Source organism: Marmota flaviventris, chromosome 1, assembly GCF_047511675.1.
Source record: "Marmota flaviventris isolate mMarFla1 chromosome 1, mMarFla1.hap1, whole genome shotgun sequence".
In the NCBI taxonomy this organism is placed as follows: domain Eukaryota; kingdom Metazoa; phylum Chordata; class Mammalia; order Rodentia; family Sciuridae; genus Marmota; species Marmota flaviventris.
Genome location: NC_092498.1, coordinates 158,543,851 through 158,563,496, shown reverse-complemented (window position 1 = coordinate 158,563,496; position 19,646 = coordinate 158,543,851). Strand labels below are relative to the sequence as shown.

The window sequence follows — 19,646 nt, the reverse complement described above, 5'->3', positions numbered from 1 at the left end:
AGAATTTCTGCATCTATGTTCACTAGACATATTGGTCTGAAGTTTTCTTTCTTTGATGTGTCTTTGCCTGGTTTTGAATCAGGGTGTTATTGGCCTCATAGAATGAGTTTGGAAGTGCTGCTTCTTTTTTCAATTTCCTGAAATAAATGGAAGATTATTGGTATTAGTTCTTCTTTAAAGATCTTGTAGAACTCTGATGTGTATCCATATGGTCCTGGGCTTTTTTTGGTTGGTAGGCTTCTGATGGTGTCTTCTATTTCATTACTTGAAATTGATCTGTTTAAATTGTGTATATCATCCTAATTCAATTTTGGCAAATCATATGACTCTAGAAATTTGTCAATGCCTTCAATAATTTTTATTTTATTGGAATTCAAGTTTTCAAAATAATTTATAATTATTCTGTATTTCTGTAGTGTCTGTTGTGACACTATTACACTACTGTGTTCCTTTTTCATCAAGTATGTTAGTAATTTGAGTTTTCTTTCTCCTACTCTTTGTTAGCATGCTAAAGGTTTGTCAATTTTATTTATTTTTTCAAAGAACTAACTTTTTGTTTTGTCAATTTTTTCAATTGTTTCTTTTGTTTCAATTTCATTGATTTCAGCACTGATTTTAATTATTTTTTGTCTTCCACTGCTTTTGGTGTTGATTTGTTCTTTTTCTAGGTCTTTGAGATGTAATATTAAGTCATTTATTTGTCTACTTTTTCTTCTTTTAATAAATGAACTCCATGCAGTGAACTTTCCTCTTAGAACTATTTCATAGTGTCCCAAAGATTTCAATATGTTGTATCTGTGTTCTCATTCACCTCTAAGAATTTTTTAATCTCCTCCTTGATGTCTTCTGCAACCCATTGTTCTTTCAGTAGCATATTATTTAGTCTCCAGGTGTTGGAGTAGCTTTTATTTTTTATTTTATCATTAATTTCTAATTTCATTCCATTAAGATCTGATAGAATGCAGGATAGTATCTCTACTTTTTTATATTTTCTAAGGGTTGCTTTGTGGCATAATGTATGCTCTATTTTAGAGAAGGATCCATGTGCTGCTGAGAAGAAAATGTATTTATTCATTGAAGGATGAAATATTCTATATATGTCAATGAAGTCTAAGTTATTGATTATATTATTGAGATCTGTAGTTTCTTTGTTCAGCTTTTGTTTAGACAAATTATCAGTGGTGAAAGAGGTGTGTTAAAGTCACCCAGAATTATTGTTTTGTTGTCTATTTGACTCTTGAACCTGAGAAGAATTTTTTGATAAATATAAATGCTCCATTGTTTGGGGCATATAAATTTATTATTGTTATGTCTTGTTGATGAATGGTTTCCTTAAGCAGTATGAAATATCTTCTTTATCCCTTGTGATTAACTTTGGCTTGAAGTCTACTTTATTTGATATGAAGTCTACTTTGGCTTGAAGTCTACTTTATTTGGTATGGAAATCCCTGCTTCTTCTGAAGTTCATGTGAATGGTATAATTTTTTCCAACCTTTCACCTTCAGTCTGTGGATATATATTCCTATGAGATGAGTCTCTTGGAGGCAGCATATTGTTGGGTCTTTTTTAATCCAGTCATGGCAGCTTCATTCTTAGAAGGGTCTGCCTTTAGTCAAAAAAAAAAGGGAACCCCTAAGAAAATTACTTTCTGCATCTGCTGTATCTCAAATATTTTAAGCTTATATAATAATCTTTATACCATGTCTTGGGGGTATTAGTGGAATCACACAATATTTTCCTTTTGTGAGTGGTTTATTACACTTGTCAAAATGTCCTCAAGGTTCATCTGTGTTGTAACCTGTGTCAGAACATTTTTCTTTTTTAAGGGTGATATTTTTAAGGCTGAGTAATATTCCACCAAATGCATATGTGACATTTTGTATATCCATTCATCCATCACTGGATGCTTATGCTGCTTTTGACTTCTGACTTTTATGAATAATGCAGTAGAAACATGGGTATATAAATGTCTCTTTAAGACCCTACTTTTAATTCTTTGGGGTACAAACCCAAAAGTGGAATTGATGGATATATTTATAATCCTTTTTTAAAAATGGCCATTCAGTCTTTGTTTTGTTTTGTTTTGTTGGTACTGGGAATTGACCCCAGTGGTGCTCTACCACTAAGCCACATTCACAGTCCTTTCATTTTTAATTTTGAGAAGAGTCCTACTAAATTGTTCAGGGCCTCACTGAACTGCTGAAGCTGGCCTTGAACTTGCAAACCTCCTTCAGAATCTCTGGGATTATAGATATGTGCCATTGTGCCTGACTATTTTTTTTTCTTTTGATAGTAGTAATCCTAATGATTGTGAGGTGGTATCTTCTTGTAGCTTTGATTTGTTTCTCTCTAATAATTATCAATGATGAACATCTTCCCATCTGTTTATTGGCCAGAAAATTATTTTTTAACACTGAAATCCACCTTTTATCACTATACATCCACCAACCAGAATCCCACACATTGTATATGATGGAAGTATTAGAGATAAACAATTCAGAAATAAGTATGAGCCATACTTCATGGATATCAGATTTAATTAACAGCATTTTCTTTTTCTTTCCTTGGTGGTCCATTTTACAAATCCGCCTCTCTTGTAGTCATTCGACATTTGGCAAGAGGAGAGAGAGGGTCTATTGTTGCCAATTTATGGCACAGGTTTCAGGGTGGGCAATGGAATATTACATTGCTTTATATAAGATTTATGGTAATGCCAGGTGTAATGGCACATACCTGTAATCCCAGTGAGTTGGAAGGCTGAGGCAGGGGAATCTCAAGTTCAAGCCCTGCCTTGGCAATTTAGCAAGACTTTCTCTCAGAGTAAAAGGGCTGCAGATATAGATCAATGGTAGAGCACCTTTGAATTCAATCCCCAGTATTGAAAATATAAAACATATACTAATGTTGGTATCTCTTCAATATTCTCCTGTTAGTTTTCTGCTATTTCTTCTAGATTAAAGTTATGATTATTTGAACAGATTACCCAAAATATTCCAATTACATTTCAGTAATATTTATATCTTTTCAGTATTTGCTCTTTCAATGCATTTATGTGTATTTCCTTTTATTAATTTTATTCTATCACATCAATGTTTTGTTATGTTTAAACCATTATGTCCCATCATCCTATATACAAGACACTAAAAAAACTATAAACTCCTATTAGTCATAGTAGTCTTTTCCTCTTTTGTATCTTTTTTAAAAATATTTTCTTTTAGTTGTAAATGAATACAATATTTTTATTTGTTTTTATTCTTATGTGTTGCCAGGGATCAAACCCAGTGCCTCACACATGCTAGGCAAGTGCTCTACCACTGAGCCACAACCCCACCCCCATCTTTTTTACCTTTCTAATGTTAAAATATAATTTTCAGAAAAAGAATCTTGATTCTCTTACAGATATAAAAATGAACATGTAGGGCTGGGTTTGTGGCTCAGTGGTAGAGCACTTGCCTGGAATATGTGAGGCACTGAGTTCAATTCTCAGCACCACATATAAATAAAAAATAAAGGTCCATCCAACAACTAAAATGAATAAAATAAATAAATTTTTTTTAAAAAAATAAACATGTTAAAGAATTGATTTTGCTTGTATACCATGAAGTACCATGCAGATGTTAAAGCCAATCCATAAGAAGAGTCAAAGTAGCACAGATTTATATGACATGAAGGAATGTTGAAATGAATTGCAAATGGAGATGGAATGGATTTTACCACAGTTGGACATTATGGGAAAATCCTACCAGACCAGATGAAATTTATATATCTATTAATTATCAATTATATATCTGTAATAGGATCAATTAAATAATTTTCACCTCAGAGGTATTCAAGTGAAGAAGTTGTCCCTGAGTATTGGTACTGAAACCAAAAGTTAAAACACCATATTACTTAACAGAAAATTGTTCTGATGTGTGTAATAAAAGGAAATATCATATTCATTATCAGAAAATTGTTCTCATACATTGCAGTAAAAGGAACTTGAAAGCAATATTTCCAAATCAATCACACAACATTCTTCAACCAAACATGAGTCTACCATATCATGATGAATTCCTCTGGTAGTCTTGAACTTTGTTTTACATTTGTTCCAACAGGATTCAGTGTTTTGTGTATGCACACCAAGAGGTGACACAAAATTTTAAGTGCATTTGTTAGTTAATTATAATATGTTGGAAATCAAGGTGAGAGGTAATATCTATAATATTAAAAATTTGCATTTCACCCTCTGGTAATATTTTATTTTATGGCTAAAGCAGGACTTATTGATTTGCAAGTAATGACTCACACCACCAAGCTGTATCAGATACAGATCAAAGTAATGCTTGTATACTTTACAACAGATATTGTAGCTTTTGGCCATAGCATGGGCTGTGATTTCCATAGACCATCAGAGTAGAGGATAAAGTTATATTTTCAGTTAGTGACATGAGGAACATTTGGAACATCAACAATAAATAGGCTGCAGCATATCTTGAAATAAATGGCTATACATTGGGAGAAGTAAAATGAAAACTTTCCCAAAGATAAAACCACTAAAAAAGTTTAAAATTTCAGTTTAATATACAGGAACTAATCTAAATTTAGAAATTTGACCCACAGGGAAATATGTTCAATCAATCCTTATAAAGTTACAAAAGAACTCAAAAAAATGAACAGGATTAGAATCCAGTAACCCAAAGGGTTCATTGTAAAAGGATGTATAGCTGTCTCCATATAGGGAAAAACGTAATAACTTTTCCTCACCTGTCATTAAGATCATGTATGGTGTCTTTATAACAGAAGACAGACTACCAAGACAAAGCACAACAAATTTATTTAGCTGGATGTTTTGTCACAGCCTACAATCCCATTTCAAGGACAGCCTGCACAACTTAGGGAGAACTTGTGTCAAATTTTTTTAAATACAATAAGAAGGGATGGGGATGTAACTCAGTGGTAGAGAGCCCCTGAATTCAATTCCCCCAGTACTGAAAAAAAGAACTCACATGACATAGAAATCTTCAGAAATTAAGACCCAAAGAACTGTGTATTTTTATCTTTAGTTTAAATGAAGGACACACAGTTATGAGAAATCTGACTGAATAAAAAGACTATAACTTAAGTCAGGAATGACTATGCATTCCTGAAATCCCACTACTCAGGAGGCTAAGGCAGGACACCCAAGGCAACAATAGTTGCCTGTCTCAATATAAAATTGAAAAATAGGCTGGGGATGTAGTTCAATGGTAAAGCACCCCTGGTTCATTCCCTAGTACTCCCCCCATACAGACAAGTGTGTACACACACACACACACACACGAGTATGACCTAATGAGAATAAACTGTTGGGAACTTGAACTTGTCAAAGTCTATTCAGATTCATCTTGGCCTCTGTGTAGTATTCCTGTAAATAGAAGGTCACCTCTCACATGAAAGTCCAATGACCAAGTTTCAGGAGAGATAGGTCAGAGAATTCTTTCATGGCCTGCTCTTGCACAAAAGGGAGAGGTAAAGTCAAAGAGAGACCTCCAAAGGCATTATGTTTTAGGGTCACATTCTAAGCCCAACACACCATTGAAACACATCTTTCCTACACTACGTACATAATCATTTGCTCTTTTTATTGCTATAGGGACTTTGATTGTTATGTCTATTGTCCTGGCTTCAAGTTTCCTTGGTGTTGACAGTTCAATGTTGTCAAAAAGTAGGCATGCTTGTTCCTAATTTCAATGTTGTCAAAAATACCCACAACACAGCTCCTATATCCATGGGTGTGGATTCTGTTGTCATGTATGTGTGTATCCATAATTGTAATTTTTTTTCTTTTTACTATTTTCTTGTTTTGTTTTGTTGAGGTACTGGGGATGGAAGCCAAACAAGTCTGAGCTACATCCTCAGCCCTTTTTTTATATATATATTTTTTGAGATAGGATCGGTCTTATTTTCCCAGGCTGGCCTTGAACTTGCTATCCTCTTGCCTCAGCTTCCAGAGTGGCTGGGATTTTAGGCATGTGTGTCACCACACTCGACTCTTCTAGTTTTTATTAGTTGTGTTTTCCCACTTTTCTTTTCTACTGCTGTGACCAATAGCAGTGCAGAGAGGAAAAGGCTAGAGGACAACACTCGTTGCTCCAGAAATACTCCATTAGGGCTGGGGATATGGCTTGGTGGTAGAGTGTTTGCCTTCCATGAATGAAGCACTGGGTTCAATCTCCAGCACCAAAACACACACACACACACACACACACACACACACAGAGAGAGAGAGAGAGAGAGAGAGAGAGAGAGAGAAATATTTGTTAGGTTTTATTCAAAGTCAGCTATGAAAGAAGATAGAAGACACTTCTATCAAAAGTTTCAAAAGTTCTGTCTTTGAAACCTCTGAAGGTGAGCAGAGGTTTTTAAAGGAGAAGAGGCAGTGAAGTGAGACAAAAGGCAAGAAGCATACGTAAGCAGATTTAGTTCACCCACTTTAGGCTGAGTCTTCACTCTTAGTTTCTCTGGTGCCTGTCAGAGTGGATTGTAACCCTTCAGTCCCATTCTCAGCAGAAGGAATTTGCTCTTAATTGATGGAGGTGGAAGTGGAGAAGCCAAATTCAGTCTGTTTCACTGCCGTATACTTACCTACTTTTCCCCTATAAAATGAGTGTGGAATTCATTTCTATACCTACTGCTTTTCTGATCTCAATTCATTTATTTTGTCCTCACTCAGAATGATGCCTTGTCTTCTACTATATTTGTGATTAATTTTTTTAAACCAGGTGTGCTAAACCATGGAGCCACATCCCCAGCCCTTTTTCATTTCTTATTTTGAAGCAGAGTCTCATTAAGTTGCTTAGGGCCTCACTAAGTTCCTGAGGCTGGTTTTGAACTTGCGTTTCTCCTGCCTTATCCTCCCAAGCAGCTGGGGTTATAGGTGTGCACTATCATGCCTGGCAACTTTGTTCTTCTTACTAACTGCATTGTAGCATTTTTTTTTCCAGTATTCTTTAGTAATGGAAAGAATCTGATTTATCTTTGATTAAAACTTTACCAAAATCAGAAAGTCAATGATCAATTATTTTATCTCATGTGTGAAAGCCAGAGGGGGAAAAGGAAATTTAAAAAGAGAAAGAGAGAACAATAGAGTAAAGGAAGGGGATCAAGAGGGAAGAAGGGGAGAGCATGGGGAAGAATTGGGGAACAAAATCTACCAAATTATGCTATGTCCATGTTTGAATATACTACAATGAATCCCACATATATATACAATTATAGTTCATTACTTAATAATAATAGAAGGGAGATCAGTAGTGCAAGTAGATCAGGGAAGGAAGGAGGAGAGGAAAAGGAAAATACTGGGGAATGAGATTGATCATATTATGTTTTGTGCATGTGTCAATATGGCATAATGAGTCCCACTACTATGTATGATTATAATGCACCAATTAAAAAATAAAAATTTTAAATTTAAAAAACTGCTTTGTGGGGCTGGGGATGTGGCTCATGCGGTAGCGCGCTTGCCTGGCATGCGCAGAGCACTGGTTCAATCCTCATCACCACATAAAAATAAAATAAAGATGTTGTGTCCACTGAAAACTAAAAAATAGATATTAAAAAGATTCTCTCTCTCTCTCTCTTTAAAAAAAACTGCTTTGCTTTGTTTGCTTTCATACATCTTGATATGTGTGTAAAGATAAATATAAATCTAAAAAATTCTATCTTTTAAATTTTCCCTGGTGCCAAAAGGGAATATTTTCTTTCAATATTTTCTTTCAATATTTCCTTCAGAAACTTGTGATCCTAAATCCTTTCTGTCTCTTCCAAATGTATGTATTTTTTTAAGTTAGGTAAGCCTCTTTCCAGTTTTACATTCCAGAAATATCTCTTAAAGCCACCTCTATGAAATGTGAACATAGAGGAAGATGGGATCCTGTCTCTCTACCTCTGTAGTTTAGTCCAAGCGCTTATCTATGAGTTGTAACTACTGGTACTCAAAAGAGAAACTGTTTTATTTTTATTTTTTTTCATTTGGAGAAAGACAATTAATTCATATGTAATAGTTTGTATCTACCTACCTAAAAGAATGAGATTCTTTTCTATCTTTGCAATATTCTTAGTGGATTGCCTGTGGTTTAATATTTATTAAATATTAAATCACAACATGGTTTAATATTTATTCAATAACAAAATGGTTTCAATCTTGTTAACATTTTTTGAGAGACTGTACTGGGTTGGCAGGAGATTTTATTTTTAATTTCCCTAATAATGAACTTTTGTTATTTTATCATCTGTTGTAGTTCGGTTATTCTAAACATTTCTGGGCAAATTAAATGTCAGTTTCAGTGGTTGTCAAGTTATATTCTTTTTTTTAAACTTGTTTACATTTATTCTTTAGTTGTAGGTGGACAACAATACCTTTTATTTTTATGGGTGCTGAGGATTGAACCCAGTGCCTCACACATGCTAGGCAAGCGCTAAAGTGGTTAAAGCTCACTGAGCCACAACCCCAGCCCTCAAGTTATATTGTTTATTCTGTTATTAGTTATGGTCCAGATTTTTTAAAATTCTTAAAGACATCTTGATGACCTTTTTTGGTTAGATTTATCTTTAAGAACATTCTAGTTGTAGCTCAGCGGTAGAGCACTAGCCTAGCACGTGTGAGGACCTGGGTTTGATCCTCAGCACCACATAAAAATAAATAAATAAATAAGGTATTGTGTCCAACCATAAGAAAAAAATTAAATATTTTTAAAAAAACATTCTAGTGTAATTGTGACCAGTAGGCCACTGGTATATAGGAACCACCATTGATGTTTGTATATTGGTCTTATGATTAGCAACCTTGATGAACTCATTATTCCATTGGTTTGTCTATGATAGCTTAGATTTCCTATGTTGTCACATGATCTGTACATATTGGCAGTTGTGGTTTTTTTCTTTTCCAGTGCTTACTTGATCTATTTTCTTGCAAATGTGTATTGAAAGGACCACCATTACAATGTTGAACAAAAGCAGCAATAACACCTGAGTTATTCCATGTTATAAGGGAAGAAAAATATTTTTCCTTCCCCCCATATCTTGGATTCATTGGATGATCCCCCTAAAGCAAAGAGAGAGAGAGAGAGAGATTAACAAAGAAAAGGCATTACAAATTTATTTAATGTAGGTTTTATATGACACAGGGACCTTGATAAGGAAATGAAATGAAGACCCAAGAAAGTGGTTAAAGTTCAGTGTTTTTATGCTAAGTTTGATGAAGAGTAGAGCATCTATAGAAATATGATAGGACAGGGGCTGGGGTTGTGGCTCAGTGTAGCACACTTGCCTGGCATGTGTGAGGCGCTGGGTTCGATTCTCAGCACCACGTATAAATAAATAAAATAAAGGTCTATCAAAAATAAAAATAAATTTTAAAAAAAAAGAAATATGATAGGACAGAGGAAGTATAAGTGTAACAAACTGAAGGAAAGAACAAGGCTTATGTGTTCATATTTCTCTTGGTGGTTCTATACCTTCAGAAATAAGGGTATTCCTTTCTTCCAGATATAGAAAATGTACCTCCCATGCAGGTGGCCACACAATCTTTATCTTATTTCTGATTTTAAAGGCAATGTTTACAAAACGTCATTACTAAATATTTAAGAACTTCCATTCTCTTCCTTCTTTGATTTTCCTGAGTCCATTGACACAATTACATTAATAAATCACAATCCTAATGTTCACCATTCTTGAATTTCTGGTATTAGTTGTACTTGTTGTGTTTGATTGCCTTTTTATTGATATTTATAGATTTCATTTGCTAGTACTTTACTATTTTGGCTTTTTGCATCTAGCTTCAACAAGTGAGATCAGGCAATAGTTGTCCTTTCTTATATTGGCCTTGGTCAGTTGTATTACCAAGGCTATAATAGCCGCATTGGAGTGGGATTTCATAGCTTGGGAAAATGTGAATAAGTGTTTCTTGTCTCTGACTTCCATAGATTCTAGACTTCAACTGTCCAAAACTGAAGCATCTATCTACATGCAGCTATTCAAATTATTTGAAATTTAATAAGATGTAGAAGTCAGTTCCTCAGTCATACTAGTCAAATTTCAAGTGCTCAGTAATCACATGTGGCTTGTGGCTCCCATATTGGACAGCACAAGTCTAGAACATCCTCCATCATTGTACCAAGCTCTGCTCTGTAGTGTAGCCTGGGTGGCCCACAGAGGGTGATGGGATGGGGCTATGATTCCTTGTATTTCACTGGGCAGGAATAAGGGGTTTACTTTGGACAGTTGATAGAATCCATAATTAACTGTGAACTGATGCTTTGAGATTGAAAAAGAAAATCTCTGTTCCATATCACCCTAAACTCATTCAGTGAGATATGATGAGTTATATTGTGTGCTTCAACTTGCTTTTAAGTGCATTTAAAATATGCCTTGGGTTGTGTACTATATGTGAGGCACTATTCATAACTAGGCTACAGTAATGATAAAAGCAGACATGGCTCTTTTTTACATGGCACTTGCCATTAAGCAGAGCAGAAACAGACAATAAGTAACTGTGTGTGTTCACATGCACACATGTATGTGTGTGAGAGAAAAGGGCAGAAATACAAGGAAATTATAGTATAAGTGCTAGAGACTAAGATAGGATAAAAACATAATTAAAGGATGGAAGTGCTATTCTGCATGAGTGATCAGGGACAAGGTGAAATTTTTTTTAAATATTTTTTAATTGTAGATGGACACATTATCTTTCTTTATTTTTATGTGGTGCTGAGGATCAAACCCAGTACCTCACACATGCAAGGCAAGCACTCTACCACTGAGCTCCAGCCCCAGCCCCGACAAGGTGAAATTTTAACAGAGACTTGAATAAAGTGAGGAAGCCAGTTATGAATATATCTGGAAGATTTCTCTAAGAAAAAAAAATCAGAGAGAGGAGTAAATGCAAAGGCCCTGAGTCAGGGCCTCTTCTCCTTTGAGTTGGAGAAGAGGCATGGAAGTCAGTATTGGTTTCTATTGCAGAGTAAATACTGGAGAGGGTGACAGGAGTTGAGCCCTAGAGTGCTAAGAGGCTAGATTCTAGAAGTTCAATACAAAAGATAAGTTTTATACAGAGTGAAAGGGAAGCCATTGGAGAGTTTTCAGCTAAGGAAAGACATATCTAACAGACCGTAGTGGGCATCAGGCTAGAAACAGGAAGACAAGTTTTAGAAGGCCATTATACTAGCAGAGACCAGAAATATTGGTGGCTTGGTAAAAGTGGAAGTAATGACTAGTCGTACTTCATTTTGGAAAGTTGATAAGGAATTAGGCCCTATGTCCTTAGTAAATGTCATGGTAATCTTGCTGGTGAAGGCAAAGAAGGAAAGTTAGGACCCATTCAAAGCCTCTGAAGTCTATCAAAGAATTGATCTAAAACCCTGAGTTTCTGGGCTCCATGTTCCCAGAGTCTGAGGGTCTCTGGAGTCTCATATTTGCAAGGTTTGTGTCATGAATGGAAGATGTAAATGGTGTTTGAACCTGTGATGGATGTGAAAGGCTTATGTCTTTTGTGCTGATCTGGAAGTATGTTGAGCTAAAGGTCTTCTGAGGATTTCTACTTTACTCTGCATCAGGTTCACAGAGATGAGCAATCCATCCCTACCCAAGCTCTTGGAACTCGCAGCCTACAGCCTGCTAAGCAATGAGGCCTCTGCTATATCTGCCTTGGAAGAGTTCACTGTCAACCTCTTCCCACCACTGCTCACTGCTGCATTTGCCAAGGGGCATGAGAAGGCTCTAAAGGCCCTGGTGCAGGCCTGGCCCTTCCCCTTTCTCCGACTGGGCTCTCTGATTGTACAGTGGCCCAAACAAGATAGCTTGCAAGCTGTGCTGGATGGGCTGGAGGACTTTCCTGCTCACGGGGCCTATCCCAGGTAAGGGGGATGCTGGGCCCAATGCTTTGGCACAGAGTTAGAAAGGAAGTGATGTGGGACCCAGAACAGAGGAGCATTAAATATGGCTGAGGGTGCAAATGGGCCATCTATGGGTTTCTGGATTAAGTGGTTGATGATATAATTCATTGAAGGGCATTAAGAAGTGGGATTTTCAGTCTTCTAAGGATTATGGTACAGGTTGTATGAAGAATGGAGACTGAGAAGGAATCCAAGGAAAAGCTCATATGAGAGGGGAGGATGGGTGGGCTCATGCTGGCATCTGGGAGTGGCCCAACGTGCTGCTGCTTATCTTACCTGGGCCCAGTTGTGTTCCCCCAGATATCAGCCTCTCATCACACCACTCTCTTCCCTACAGGAGGTCAGAACTGAGGGTGCTGGATTTGACTCTGAACTTTGATCAGGTCCAGAGTAAAAAGGTTTCTGAGGCCTTGGCCATGTTCCCATTTTGGTTACCATCAACAGTCAAGGCACCAATGCCCCAGGCCATGGTTAAGAGCAATTCAGAAGAGGACACAAGAAGAGGACCAAAAAAGCTGTGGGAACCTGTGGAATTACACATTGATCTTTTCCTGAGAGTCCCCTTCAAGTTTGATCCATTCCTTTCAGGCCTCCTGACAAAAGTGAAACAGAGTGGTGGGTCCCTGCGCCTCTGCTGTAGGAAGCTGCACATTGAGGAAATGCCCTTTAACAGCCTGGTAGGGATCTTGAAGACACTTGAGCTGGATTTCATGCAGGAGCTAGAGGTGTTTGACTGGTTCCAGGCACTGTCTGAGCAGAGGCTGTTTGCAACACAGCTGGGGAGGATCTGCAACCTGCGCAGCCTCAAGCTGGCCTACTACCACTGGGCCTTCTCCCCAGTGAGTGAGCAGTCCTCCAGCTACTTTCTTTCACAGCTCAGCAAGCTGGGCCACCTCCAGAAGCTCCACCTCTCCTACTCCTACCTCTCAGGCAACCTACATCAAGTGCTCAGGTGAACAGGTGGGCAGGGGCCTCCAAGTCAAGCCAGGACAGGGATCAAGTCAGAAAATAGGGCCCATTGTCATGTGCTCATGAAATACTGGGCACAACCTGGGAACCTGGGTGTTCCTAGGCAGCTGATGACTGGGATCTGCTTTGGAAGACAGAAATAGTGGGGAGAGATGCATGTTGCTAAAAAGAAATACAATAAATCTAGTTTAAAGACATAATTGATTCTTGAATTGAAGAAAATAGAATACCATAAGATAAGGTCTCCGGTGAGCTAAGCAGAGGAGTTTGGTTGTATAGGCAAAAAAGGACTGAAGAAAACAAAGGTCCTTTCAAAGTTCCTTTCCTTATAGGGTTAAGAGGAGGATTTCCTCATCATACAGGCTCAGGTAAATTGGATCCTTTCTGATTAGTTGCTGTGAATCTCTTATAATTTATAAAGCTGACCTATTCCAAAATTCAACTTGGATACATACCACTAAGTGACTTTATTCTCGTTTGAGCTGGTCTATTGGGGCCTACTACAGGAGCTCAGTCCAAATAACAACTACCTGTGAATTTTGTTTAACAATGTTTTTTTTTTTAATTTAAGGCAAGATACTTTATTAACCTAAATAGTTGTTACTACATTAATTATATATTTTAAATTTTCAATTCAATATGTTTATCTACTCAACAAACTTCTCTAGGCACTACTGAGTGCTGTACTGGGCTTGAGGAAAGGACCAGAGACAACACAGGTCAGGGCTCTCCTCTTGGAGCATGTGCTGCCCAGGCAGATAGATGCAGGGCCCTGCAGGACAATTGTGCAAGGAAATTGTCTTATTCTATGAAAATTTTCTAAAAACTTCCCAATGGGGCATTAAATAGGAGCCTGAGTAGCAGCTTCCCCAGACCCAAACCAGAGTACTAATGGGCCCATCCAATGAATTCCTAATCATCAAAGAAGCTCTTTCCAAACCACTCCTCTCAGCAGTCATGTTGGACACATATAACATGTAGGTCACGAGTTCACCAAAAAGAAAGAGTTGGAGAGTATGTTAGCTTTCCACTGTTGTGACAAAATATCTGATAATCAACTTAAAGGAAAGATTTATTTTGGTTCACAGTTTTGGATGTTTCCGTCTACATCTTGTTGTTCCTATCACTTTGGGGCCTGTAGTGAGGCAGTACATTATGGCAGAGAGTATGTGGTGTAGCAAACCTGCTCACCTCAGCTGTTGGGAAGCAAAGAGAGAGAAGGGAATGAGCCAAGGCCCCAATATCCCCCTTTAAGGTCATGCCCCCAATGACCTAATTTCCTTCCACTTGTTCCCCCATTCCAAAGGTTCTACCACTTCCATATAAGTCCACAGGCTGGTCCCAAGCCTTTAGCATATGGGCTTTAGAGGGGGAAGGCACTTAAGATCCAAACCATAATAAAGGGGTTGGTGGAGGACCTCATAGTTATGTTGAGACACAGCCAGGCCTTGGGACATCAAAGGACATATGATTCTAAACCTCCTGGTAAATGTCTTCCCAGATGAGGAAGTAGCCTTAGGGCTAGCCTCCTCTGTGGGCAAGCAGATACCCAGGGAGGAAGCACTGGGCCCTCACCTGAGTTATTGCACCTTCTCTCCTCAGCTGCCTGCAGTCCCCACTGCATGCTCTGGAGATTTGCTCCTGCACACTTCTGAACACCGACATCATCTACTTATCCCAGAGCCTTCATGTCACCTGCCTGAAGAAGTTGGATCTGAGTGGCAACGACCTTTCCTATATGGTCCCTGGTTCCTTAGAGACCCTGCTAGAGAAGATCTCAGGGACACTCCAGCATCTGAACCTGAACCACTGCCAGCTAAAGGATGCCCACCTCAGTGCCATCCTGCCAGCCCTGCGCCACTTCTCCTGGCTCCATTACTTGGGCCTGTCTGACAATCCCATATCCCAAGCCAGCCTCCTGAGCCTACTGGAACACACAGCAGGGCTGATGGAATTGAAGCAGGTGCTGTACCCCATTCCAGTCGAGTGCTGCACATACCTGCATGGCCTCTCCTGGGGTCCTGTCAACAAAGACAAGATGTACCAGGTGCAGGCTGAGATACAGAATCTGTTGCAGGCTGTGCAGAGAGCCGACATGCAATGGAGGCCCCACTGCCCTAGCCCTTGCCCATGAGGCTGGTGCAGCTCAAGTGAGGAACTGGAGACTGTGATCAGAGTAGGCAGCAGGAAAAATATCCAGGGCCAACAACTTCCTGACAGGCACATGTTTTTAGCAAGGAATATAAAGGAAACTTCCACAAGAACTGTCCAGTGCTTTCTTCTCTTCTACATCACTCCCTTCCTCGGTCCAAAGCCTAGACTCCTTCAAATGTTCATTCAATCCACACATGTTATCAAGGTGGCTTTATGGTCAGCTGCCAGGGATGGAAAGATATCAGAAGTTTGGCCTTCCTGAGCAGGAACTCACTTAACTTGGGTCACTCTTCTGACTACTCCTCTGTTTTTCTTTCTTGTCTTTTGCTTCTGGATAAAATGAGGGCCTTAGTTGACGTCTCCATCTTCTGGTCATCATCTCCTTCTGGAGATCTGAGAACCTCAAGGGGACATTGGGAGACTGGAAGGAAATTCACACAAGCACTCTTGCATTCACAGAACACACAACTAATTAGCAGGGCTTCCTGGAGCACATGTGTCACTGCTGTTCTCAGTCTGGGCATACAGAAGGCCCAAGACACAACTCACACTAAGATCAAGGCCATGACCATTAAGGAAGTCCCTGTGACAGGGCAAAGACAGAGAGGAACCAGGAGTGACTATCCAAGCAGGTTACAGAAGTTACCTCTGGAAGGAGACATATGGGCCATGACCTGCATCTAATGAAGAGACATGGAGCAAGCCTCCCTGGGGAAAAAGCAGAAAAGCACAATTGCTGAGCTACAGATCTGAGCTTGATCAAAAGGACTGAGGGTGAGGGTCATGAAATGAGATTGGAGATCCATAGGCCCAGGTTCCTAGCATCACATGCATAGAATGTAGTCAAAGCTGATAAAGATAGAAAAAATGAGGAGGCCAGAGAACCTACAAATGGCCAAGATACATGCAAAGGCTGCACTGGGAAAACCTAGATCAAATGGACATGCAGGGCCAGAGAAAGCCAGAGGGTGATGGCCCATGCAGGACAGATTCTTGCTACCCAGATCCAGATTCTCCATTCAGAAAGATGTTTGATCACAAGTGCAGAAGATTTACAGAACATCCAGAGGACTACATGGCCTGTTCCCAGTAAGCTGGAAAGGAACGGATTGTCAGTCTGCTCTGCTAGCCTGCTTGTTACCTTCTACATCCTGTCCTTGATTAAGACCCATCTTAGGTGTTCTGACCCTATCCATGCAACCCCCACTTTCAAACCAAAGATAGATAAGAAAGACACATTTTTACAAAGGTTCTCAATAAATGTTCTGCCTGGAGGAGGAAGCACTCCTCCTTTCATGAGCCATCTTGCAGCAGGCTTAGCCCTTCCCTGGCTTCCTGACCCCAGGTTGTTAATAATGCCTGGTAACTTCCTCACAGGAATCCTACACAGGGTAAGAGAGACACTATGCTTGAGACGTATTAGTGGCAGTCCTTGTGTACCCGCCCTGTGTTTGTGTGCCAGCATTCATCTCCAAAGGTCTCCAAGTGGAGTATGGTTTTCACATCATTCATTTATTTAACAAGTGCCTGCCAAATGCCTGCACAATGACAAGGTACATCTGTTTTTATTTTTGTTTATTTGCACATGCTAGGCAAGTTATCAACCACTGAGCTACATCTCCAGCCCTGACGAGTACTTTTGCAAGGGTAGAAGGTAAAGCTAAAAATAATAAGTCCTTGCCCTGGGTGGCAAACAAATGGTATTATTTCAGGATGAGGAGAGGGTCAAGTCTTAGGGAGCAGGGCTTGCTGATGAGACGAGAAAAAAAAAGAAAGGGAAAAGGAAAGGCTTGTGATCAAACATCTCTCTGAATGGAGAAGCTGAATCTGGGTGGCAAGAACCTGACCTGCATGGGCATTTGGGCAGAGGCCTGAATGGGCAAACCTCCAGGCAAAGGAGGAACAGAAAAAAAACAGATGGGGGACGTGACACTGTTGGAATTCCTTCCAGTGCTGAGAATTCAAATGCTTCCTCAAACCTCAATTACACAGACAGTCCCCAATTTATGATGGTTTAATTTTTTAACTTCACAATAGTTTTAAAATGAAAGAAATACGCTTTCAGTAGAAACCATATTTTGAATTTTGAAGTTTGATTTTTTTTCCATAGCACAATATGCAAGATGATACCTCCCTGTAGAGACGGGGCAGCAGCAGTGAGTTGCAGCTCCCAGTTGGGCACACAGTCACCAAGGATGGGAAAAAAAACTGATAATTTATAGTGTAAGGGAAAGAGCCTCTGATCCCTCACAACTTCTCTGATGTAGACATGCAGGCTCATAATTGTAGCTGTTCTACATGTTATTATCAAGAGTATAAGAGATAAATTTTCTTCATCTGCTGAAGGTTCCTTCTGGTGTCATGGCTTTCCAACAGTGTGTCGGGGCATTGGTGCTGCCCACATACAAAAAGAAGCCAGTAGTGGGACTGCAAATTGGTGCAACCACTCCAGAAAGCAGTATGGAGATTCCTCAGAAAACTTGGAATGGAACCACCATTTGACCCACTTATCCCACTCCTCAGTTTATGCCCAAAGGACTTAAAATCATCATACTACTGTGATGCAGCCACATCAATGTTTAAATCAGCTTAATTCGCAATAGCTAGGCTATGGATTCAACCTAGGTGTCCTTAAACAGATGAATGGATAAATAAATGTGGTATATATACACCATGGCATATTCCTCAGCCATAAAGAAGAAGGCAATTACGAGATTTGCCAGTAAATGGATGGAACTGGAGACTATCATGCTAATGAAATAAGCCAATCCCAAAAAAAGAACGTTCCTTCTGATATGTGGATGCTATCACACAATAATGGCAGGGGGGAAGAGTAGAAGTTCATTGGATTAGACAAAGGGAAATGACAGAAGGGAGGGGGATGGGAATAGGAAAGATAGTAGAATGAATCAGGGAGGGGAAGAGAGGAGGCAAGGGGGTGAAAAAGATGGTGGAATGAGATGGACATCATTACCCTAAAGTACATATAGAAAGACACAAATGGTGTGACTATACTTTGTATACAACAAGGAGGAAAAAAAACAGGCCAATGGTCAGAATGTAGCTGAAGGGGGGGGGGGGGGCGGCCAGTGGATATGATCCACACTGGGAGTATTCCTCTAAATTAGGGTGATCTGTCAACCTAAGGGCCTGACCCAGGAGGTCTTGGGAGAAGGCTCAGATGCTGGGCTCTCCCAGGTCAGCAGCACAGTTTCTCGGGTGAAACAAAGAACATCCTTAGACATTCAGCCTCCAGAGCTGATCACTCAGCGCCCCCTGGTGGATCCAGGCTTCAAGTCCTTTCCCCAGCTCTGGGATGAACCTTGGAGCTGGATTAAATGAACAGAAGCTCAGGTTTTGCCTGCCTTTCTACCAACTAGTCACATCCCTCAGATCCAACCTTGTAGCTCTGATGCTGCAACGGAGAACTGAGTGGAAAAAAGACTAAAGGGCTCCAAGATGGAAGCCAGTAGACCTTGGAGGGAGATGGCAGGGCTTAAATCAGGCATCACAGGCAGGGAGGATTGAGTAGATCTCTAGAATATTTTGAATACAGGATCTGTGAATAAATAATGAAAGAGAAGCGTCAAGGATGCTTCTGAGGCATTGGGCTTGATGATCCAGGAAGATGGAGTTGTCATTCTAAAGATAGAGAATGAACCTGTTGTTTTATTCAGCTTTTTTCACTGCTGTGACTAAAAGAACCAACCAGAACAACTATAGAAGAGAAAAAGTTTATTTGGGGGCTTACAGTTTTGGAGGTCTCGGTTTGTAGACAGACAGCTCTATTCCTTGGGGCTTGAAGTAAGGCAAACATCATGGCAGAAGAATGTAGCAGAGGGAGGCAGCTCACATGATGATCATGCAGCAGAGAGAAAGACTCCACTTGCCCAATACAAAATATATACCCCCCAAGGCCATTGGTCCCCAAAGCCACTGGTCCCAAAGCCCACCTTTTCCTGCCACATTCCACCCCCTTCAGTTACCATTCAGTTAATTCCTATCAGGGTGTTGGGTTAAGACTCTCACAACCCAATCATTTCTCCTCCATTCTTGCATTGTCTCACACATGAGCTTTTGGGGAGACACCTCACATCCAAACCATAACACCTGCCAAGGAGTAGATTTGTAATCAGGAGTCCTGTTTTGAAAGTGAAATCTAACTGGGACTCTTAATTTGTGGCCTTTCTCAACCTTAATTTGCTAATAGAAATCTTCTTTTTCCATTTTTCGAGAATGGTATTCCAGTAAAGACAGCTTAGGAAAAGTGTCTACAGGAGACCAAGGAAATGTGTATGTGGTATTATTTAAAAGGTATCCAGCTACTTGGGAGACTAAGGCTAAGCTACTTGGGAAGGATCACTTGAGCCCGTGAGTTTGAGGTCACCCTGAGTAACACAGTGAGAGCAGTCTAAAAAAATTAAAAATGTGTATTATATATTCAAATAAAGTCATGAAATTATTTTAAACCTTCCATAATCCTAATGCTCTAACACAAAAAAAATTTTTGATTCATATTCCAGATATAACAACACATTCTGCAATGTTTATAGCATTGAAAGAAGCCTGTTGTACACAGATCTGTAGTTTTTATTTTAATTAAAAGCATAT

At 39.4% G+C, this 19,646-nt stretch overlaps 1 protein-coding gene across 1 annotated transcript in view; it reads left to right on the top strand.

Moving 5' to 3' along the window:
- Prame (PRAME nuclear receptor transcriptional regulator) overlaps positions 1 to 15,015 on the top strand; it is a 43,102-nt gene extending 28,087 nt beyond the window's left edge. Inside the window, exons 3-5 of the mRNA XM_071613939.1 lie at positions 11,574 to 11,873; positions 12,250 to 12,864; positions 14,484 to 15,015. Coding sequence (XP_071470040.1) covers positions 11,574 to 11,873; positions 12,250 to 12,864; positions 14,484 to 15,015 — 1,447 coding nt within the window. The remainder of the gene's footprint in view (positions 1 to 11,573; positions 11,874 to 12,249; positions 12,865 to 14,483) is intronic.
- The last annotated feature ends 4,631 nt before the right edge of the window (positions 15,016 to 19,646 follow it).